At 37.9% G+C, this 7,981-nt stretch overlaps 1 protein-coding gene and 1 long non-coding RNA gene across 2 annotated transcripts; one reads left to right on the forward strand and one right to left on the reverse strand.

Moving 5' to 3' along the window:
- Positions 1-2,364: 2,364 nt before the first annotated feature.
- Positions 2,365-3,003, forward strand: LOC146321551 (uncharacterized). The gene is made up of 2 exons (XR_014771405.1): positions 2,365-2,522; positions 2,641-3,003. It is a non-coding gene; the product is annotated as an uncharacterized LOC146321551 (long non-coding RNA).
- Positions 3,004-5,674: 2,671 nt separating this feature from the next.
- Positions 5,675-7,421, reverse strand: LOC146321552 (protein S100-A6-like). Its single transcript, XM_084726775.1, has 3 exons — positions 7,265-7,421; positions 6,236-6,384; positions 5,675-6,109 (listed from the first exon to the last, which is right to left on the reverse strand). Exons 2-3 carry the CDS (start codon positions 6,374-6,376, stop codon positions 5,933-5,935), a joined length of 318 nt encoding a protein of 105 aa, XP_084582901.1. The 5' UTR covers positions 6,377-6,384; positions 7,265-7,421; the 3' UTR covers positions 5,675-5,932.
- Positions 7,422-7,981: the final 560 nt, after the last annotated feature.

Below are 7,981 nucleotides of genomic sequence, written 5' to 3' on the forward strand. Positions count from 1 at the left end.
GTTATACTGTGGAGAAGGCAGATACCTCTGTGGTGGAGATCTCCAGAACTAGACACCAAAGCAATTTAGATGGACAAATAGCACATTTTGCTTAAGAGACAAATAAATAAATTTATTTGGTGCTCCACATAAATTCACAGTAAAGTCAATTCAGCATGCGGTGGTTTATGATGATATATTTTTTTTTATCTGTTTAGTATTTTCTTTATGAAATTAAAAATATTTAATAGTTGTAATGTGAGTTTTGCTTGTAGAATTTTCAGTTTTCATGTTTTCATATATACTTAATTAGAAAAGAAGACAGTAATATTAAATATCTTACTTTAAAATTGGTGGACATTTATGATTAAAAGCAGCACTGAAACCTTCAGCTAATCCAAATTTGAAACAAATATTCAAAAATGCACTTTACTATTTTATATGAATATTAGTATATAAATCCAAATCTTTTGCAGTTGGGACGCCTCTTTTCCAATTACACCAGGTGTCCCTTACTAACCTGTCTTACGTCTGAAATGTGTCGCTGAAAACAGCTGAATCATACTCACGTGTGCGTGCACATACATACGTACCGGGGTGAACTCTACTCACTGTTACCTTTTCATTTACATATTTTTTTCTCCCCAGCTGGCCTCACCTTGCAGCTCCTCAGTGAAAGAAGAATGGCCCTGCCCCACATTAAACAAAACGCTTTACACTGTAATGCACACCGTAACCAATGTCAACAAATACATATTAATATATTATGGCACACCAGGACCTGTGAACCTGGATTGTGGAGATTGACCAGATTTCGAGGGCATTATCTACTCCACCTGTTAACAAAACAAACATCAGTGTAACACATTCATAAACATGCAATTGGTGCCAACAAATATAAAACTTGTCCTCACCGTCAATACAAACTTTAGTGACACAAAAGGTCAAGAGTACTGGTGGAGCTGGTTTATAGGGATGGGTCCAGACTTCCAGTGCATGAATCATATTTTTTGTTTTGTTCTAGCCTACATGTTTGTATGTACAAGTGTCACACGTTGTTTGTCTGTTCTTATAAAAAGGAGGCTTTCCCTTCAGTCTGACATCAGTCTCATCTGGGACCAAGCTGGTGACACAGACGTGATCTCTCTCCGCTCGCTGAACGTAAACTCGAAGGTGAGTCCTGATGGAGAGGAAGATATGGACGGAGGGATTTTAAGAAAATAGCTGTAATATGTTGAGAGACTGAGCAAGATGAGTGCAAAAAAGCCTGACACATGCAATTGAAAGCATATTAGTCTAAACACTGGCCTAAAACTTGAGAATATTTATTTGCATTGACTATTCTGTGCTACAGTGGCTTAGTCTGTGGGATCTTGGCCGAGGGACTGGGGGGTGACTGGTTCAAGTCCAGCAGCGCAGTACTGATAGGTGGAGGGGTACCAGTTTACCTCCTGGGCACTGCCAAGGCGTCCTTGAACAAGACGCCAAAAACCTAAATGCATGGAGCGTCTGATTATGTCTACAGGTCCTGTTTGTGCATGTGTGTATCTCAGGCCTGTGTGCGCAAGATAACAACGGAGAAAAAAAAATTAATTAAGATGCTATAATCCTTTACTGGTCCCACAATGGGGAAATCTGCACTGTTACAGCAGCAAAGTGGATAGCGAAACAGAAAGACACATCAGCGAAAAACAGGAAGTAATAAGTAAGTAAACAAGAAATGTAAACAAGAGGAAATATATCAGGATCACATAAACAACTCCCAACAAGAAGCTTCCTGGACACTGTAATGGAAGAAGTTCTTAATATGAAAGAAAGAAATTGCTCCTCTTGCTGTAACTCTGACAAAAACAGGTGTATTGATTACAGCTTTGACCTCTCTAGGATCTGCACTGAGCTGTGGTATAATAAAGAAGTTTATAGAAACAGAAAGATGCTGTGTTTATATAGTGTTAACAGTGTACCGATAAGCTATTCTACTGTCAAAGAAACTATCTTACTATCTTTATAGGCTACACTATATTACTTGTGATATAACTTAAATAGATAATGGATGAGTGGGATAAGTCCTGCATGTAGCAAACTATTTTTCTGCCTTTCAACTGAGAAATTTGGATGTAGTTCCTTTATGGCAATAGACTAATTTGTACATTAAAGAGGATGAAAAATGTCACTGTTTCAAATGAGATATGGTCTAAATGTGAACATTCAATCAGTGTCTTCAAATAGTCGATGAAAAAATGTTCACATTCTACTCTGAACATCTTTTCACAGTGGACCACAGTCATTTTTTAACAAGTGTCAGCAAAATCTTGGGCAAAGCTTTACTTTCTGTTGATTCTGTATGTTTCAAAAACATTCATGCCTGTTTTCTTCTTCAAAGTCAATCTCAATCTTTCTGTCCAGCCACAGATATGACTCTGGAAGACCTCCTCAAAGACCCCAAGGGTATCTTTGACAAGTATGCCAATGCTGATGGCAAGTTAAACAAGGAGGAGATGATGGAGCTGTTTGACAAGGAGGTTAACTGCCCCAAGCTGAAGGTAAGAAACTCATCTCACTCATTTTATACAGCACGGTTTCACATTCACTTGTTGTCCTGTTTCTTATTGACCATTCAGATCCATTTCATGTTGTTAACTATAATGATCTGCACTGCAGGAAAAACTCTGCAAAGCTGACTGTAAGAAGATCATGAAGGCGGACAGGGATGGCGATGGACTGATCAACTTCGAGGAGTTTTCTAGGCTTCTGAATTTTATCTCCAGGCGCTGTGATGACAATATGAGCGAGCAGGGGCAAGAATGTAGCAGTAAATGTGAATGAATACACTGAACATTCAGTATAAAACCACTGACGAATTACCATCAAAATGTTTAAAAATACAAATTTACAAATGTCATGTATGACATTGCTATTAGTAACTTCACTCAAACCTGTTTACTTCAGTTTGAAAATTGGTTTTCAAATAAGTCTTCATTGAATATGTGATAAGAAAAAAATAAAAAACATTTGAATTTGAAAGGGGCTTGTTTGTCTTTTTATGCACACAACAAACAGCTAGAAATAATAAAGAGAGAGAACAAATGTGTGAATGCAACAGAGATTGTATATTTCTTGCTAAGGTTAAAGGGATTACACCTACAGTAGTTATTTCAATATTAATACTGACTATCCTGACATTTCATTTTATGTTTCTGCCTCATTATCACACAGTTGTAACCGTGAGCATTTTTTATCATGACTTTTTTTTTTACTATAAATTTTCATCTATTTCTTTGAGCTTCCATAAAGAATATGTCAAATGGCTAAAATAGTCTTCACTGTGCTGAAACATGCATAGACATCATTTATTTGAAGCTACACTCCCTCATATTTTACAGCTCATGTTTCCCTCTAACAGGGAGGATTTATGCTCACACAAGGAATAGCTTTGCTTCTGCATCCAAAATGATGACAGAATGGGTTAAGTGTTCTTCACGTGAAAGGGGGTTGATGTTAGACAGCCTCTGCATTATAAGAAATGCATTTAAACTCACTTACAGTGCATGAGGGAACATGCCGTGTCAGCAGTGTGCAGGCAGATGCTCACCTCGCTCTCAGAATACAGTATTTTGATACGCTTGCTCCACCTGGCAGGCAGTAGGGAGAATGCAGTAGATAACTCATGGGTGAGCAGTGTGTGTGCTCAGGATTGCACAAAGTGGAAGCAATCCAAGTTCAGCATCACTGAGATAAATATTTTTTTAATATACCGCGATTTAACTGAATGAATCTGCCACGTTAAGGTCACTGTCATTTCTTTATATCCGTGTGCCCCTCTGTTGATAGAAGAATATTTTTTTTAATCCCCCAAAGTGCAAAACAATATAAACCAAAAACTTAATAACTCAGCCTACAAAGGAGATCAACAATAGACCTGTACTTAAAATAGCAGCAAATAAAACAAGGTGTTAGAACAAACTTATCTACTAAGACATGAGGGAACATCTGTAGTGGCTTGGCCAAACCAAATAACACACCAGGGAAATCAAGATGGACACCAATTACAACTTAATACAAAGACGAAACTAACTAAACCCAAATCCCCTTATGACTTTGCAGCACATGGTATAAGCAGATGGGTTGGCCACAGGATTTGACAGTCTTCTGCCCTCAGCCATGCCTTTTGCTTCTCCAGAAAGCCACCCTACCACAAGCAGTGTGCCTCAAAAAACAGAGAAACAATGATTAATATAATAGAAAATTATTTGCTTAACCCTGTGTGCACTCCCTTTAAACTGTGTAACGCTGAAAGCAAATCAAGACTTTACAAAACAAATAAACTACATAATGTGGTCTGTAATGTGGAAATGAATTATTTGGGGGTTGGCTGACTGCAAATGAAATTAACCTGTGTACTTAACAATGTAATGAGGTGGCAGTGTGAACAACAATATTACCATTTCCTTTGTGTGGTCGTGACCATCACACCCTGCCTGCAGCAACAAATGACTGTGGATGGACCAGCCTCTCAGCCAATCACAAGTGCCTCACTGGGAGGCAGAAACATGGCAGACGAGAACCAGTAGCACTGCAAGTTTGTTTCTAGACAGGCTGGAATGTGTGTGAGTTTAGTCTTTGTGGGTGGAAGATAATCCACCTGAAAGGATGCAAAACTGATGTTAAAAGAACTGTACTGTCTGGACACATTCCCCTTGTCTGTACCTAAGATTTACTGAAAAATCTGATATCAGTCAAAATTTAAAAAGTATTGGGAAAAGAATAATAGAGTAAGAGTAAAAGCAGACCAGATGTTTCCGTTGAGCGCAGGAGAACACAGCAAGTTATGCTTGTCAAATATTTAATGAGCCCATTCTTGTTTCCTTCCACGGCAGTGATTAACAATAAAATGAATTTTTGATCCATTTTTAACTTCAGCATGACTTGAGCAGGAAACCAAGTATAAGTAGTTATTCATAAAATGTTACTTAGACATGAAAATGATCTTATTTCCAAGCAAAATCTAGACTTGACTGAAGTGAATTTCCTGCTGGTTGTGTAGTGATAATGCAGTTTGGAAGAACAGGTTCACAGTCTGTGGTCAGCTTTGCATTAGTTAAATGAACAACATGATGGAAATGATCAATTAATAGTGTGAGGATTTAATAGTGAAACACTCCTGACCAACATGTTTGTCTTTTTCTCCATGGCTATTGCTGACTAGACCCTCAGTGCTGCATCATTAATTAATTAATTCATTCATTCATTCATTCCTTCATTCACTCATTCATTCATTCAATCATTCATCATCCATGTTATCTTTGAAGGGTCATGGGGGGACATTGGGGAAGAAGTGGGTACCATTCATGCTCACATTCACACCTACGGGCAATTTGGAGTCACCAATTAACCTATTAACCTGCATGTCTTTGGACTGTGGGAGGAAGCCAGAGAAAACCCACGCGGACTCGAGGAGAACCTGCAAACTCTGCACAGAAAGGCCCAGCCACAATGTTTTCTTCTAAAAACCTGCTTAAGTTAAGATGCTTTGTGTTCAGTATCTTTCCTGAATCAAACTTAAGCACACTGTCAGAAATAAGCTCATGACTTAGTACAAGTACAAATTTAAAAACATTTTTATAAATAAGAATCTGATACCTACCAACCACAAGTGCAGTGACTGCCATAAACAGACGAAGACGCTCAGGACAAATCAAACTCCAAAATTGTTTTTTATTCTCAGAAAGTACTGAATGGAAAATTCTTTGAAAACCACTTTACATAGATACAAAGACAACGAATAGTATTTTGCATTTTAAAACACAAATAACAGGCTTGAGCCGACCTAATACCAGTAGCATCTGTTCAACAGTGTCATTTATAGCATACACATACTGTATATGTCATGTATAAAATATGTTTAAATGCATACAAACATTGTAGGAGTTAGTATCTTGTGGTATCAGTCTTCTTATTCACCAGCCTTGTCTTTGTCTTTCTTGCCACCCTTGCCACCCTTCTTCTTGTGATAGTAGCATTTGGCCAAGTCAGACACACACCGACAAAACTCTCTGAAGTTGATGTCGTCATCATGGTTTTTATCCAGTGTCCTCATGATTTCATCAATGTCATCTGGATTTATTTTTTCCTGAAGAATATATTCTTACAGTTAAATAACAGCATGAAATGCGCAAAAGAAGAAGAAGCAGGATGATGTAATTTTTATATGAGTAGATGTACATATCATGTAAACAGAGTGATTTCAGAGTCTTACTTTAAACTCAGGGCTTTTTAATTCTTCCTGCAAGAGCTTCTTCAGCTCCTCTTTGTTTAACTGGCGTTTCCTTCCTTCTTCGCCAGAGTACTCCATAAAGAGATCCACAATGTTCATAATGGCCTGTTCCAGACGAGCCATGGTTTTTGCTGGAGGTAAAAGATTATTATTGATTGTGAGCAATTAACAGAAAGGCAAGAGGAAATACCTTTTAAACATAGCACATGCAAGGAAAATACTTATCGGACCGTTTCTTGTCAGGCCTTACAAAGTGTTTTAGTAGTCTGTTAAAGACATGGTTGTTGGACTGATGTTGAATTAATCATAATAATGATAGCGAGCTGTTTGCCTCCACCCCCTCCTTAACAGACTTGAAGCTCAGGCGGTTTGTCTGCAGGCTGCATGGACAAACAACATTATATCAAGATGATCAGCTGTTTGTAACTGTCACTTATCTGTCAATGTAAAGCTAAGCTCATTATCTGAAAACAACCCACTGATCTGAAAACACAAACACTGGAGTTGGAGTTCAGTGTCTGTCTGCCTTACTGCTAGACACATTAACATATTGCTCAATCTAATTGTTATAAATATCTACTCCTTTTAAAACATTATTCATCACTTTCTTATGACTTATAAATAGACACTTAATTATTCGGTTGACATTCTGCAGTGATTTTGACTCTAGTATCCAGTATTTCAACTCAGAATGTCTCTTTAATCTCTGATGACGTATATTCATTTAGTAGAGTTAAATATATTACAGATTTCTCTTTTAATATTAAATTATGCAGTCAACCATTGAAAAATACTGGCACCCTGTCTTCTGGTGAAAAGCCTCTATTAATTTCTTCTTCGAGCTCAGGAAAACAAACGCCAACGCACATCCACTCTCAGTCTTCCTCATTTCAATTGCATTGCATATTGCATATTTCTTGTATTGCTCAGCGTCTGAACTGAGTGCTTTAATTCTTGGTTTTCTTTCCTTCTACAAAACTCCCTTCCCCAATGCTTTTCATCAGTACTCACCTCGGAGTTCACGTTCACCAGGTGAAGAGAGATCACGTCCGTGTCAGCCCTTGTTCCAGGTGAGACTGAGGGGAAGCCCTCTTCTTAAACAGCAGACACAGCGGCATGCACACAACCACACGCCCACACACACCAGCAGTGATTCATGCACTGGCAGCCTGCCCTACTCCACCCTAACAAGCCTCACTAGAACTGAGTCACAACTGTACCACAATTAAGAAAATATTAACTAAGGACAATTTTTATGTTTGTGTTGTGGAGCAAATGGTAGCACTTGTTTAGGTGTGTGTGTGTGTGTGTGTGTGTGTATGTTTCAAATTTTTTTCTCTATGTCTGCATGCACGTCTGTCATATCCTGTTTGCTGAATTTCATTTTCTATTTCATAAAGCAGTCCTTTATGTTAATAGAAGTACATTTACAAGGGATTCTGGAGAAAGACTGTTGTCAAAAGCTTTGGCTTGATGGTTTTACACACATCACAAACACAAAGCATTGGCATTTCACAACCTGGAAATCAGATACATCAACTATCTTTCTCCAGAATCGCTTGTAGCACCTTAAAGCCAAGGGTGTCAATTTAAAACTAGTATTTTATTTGTTAGTAGTATTGGAATAAAATTGAATGCATTGATCTGTAGTTGTTGAATAATTGCATGTACTTCTGCCATCACAATGGAAACAAATGTACTTTATTGTGCATAAGTGTATCTGTAAAT

The sequence above is a fragment of the Lutjanus erythropterus genome, chromosome 9 (assembly GCF_056507025.1).
Source record: "Lutjanus erythropterus isolate fLutEry1 chromosome 9, fLutEry1.hap2, whole genome shotgun sequence".
NCBI classification, from domain to species: Eukaryota; Metazoa; Chordata; class Actinopteri; order Lutjaniformes; family Lutjanidae; genus Lutjanus; species Lutjanus erythropterus.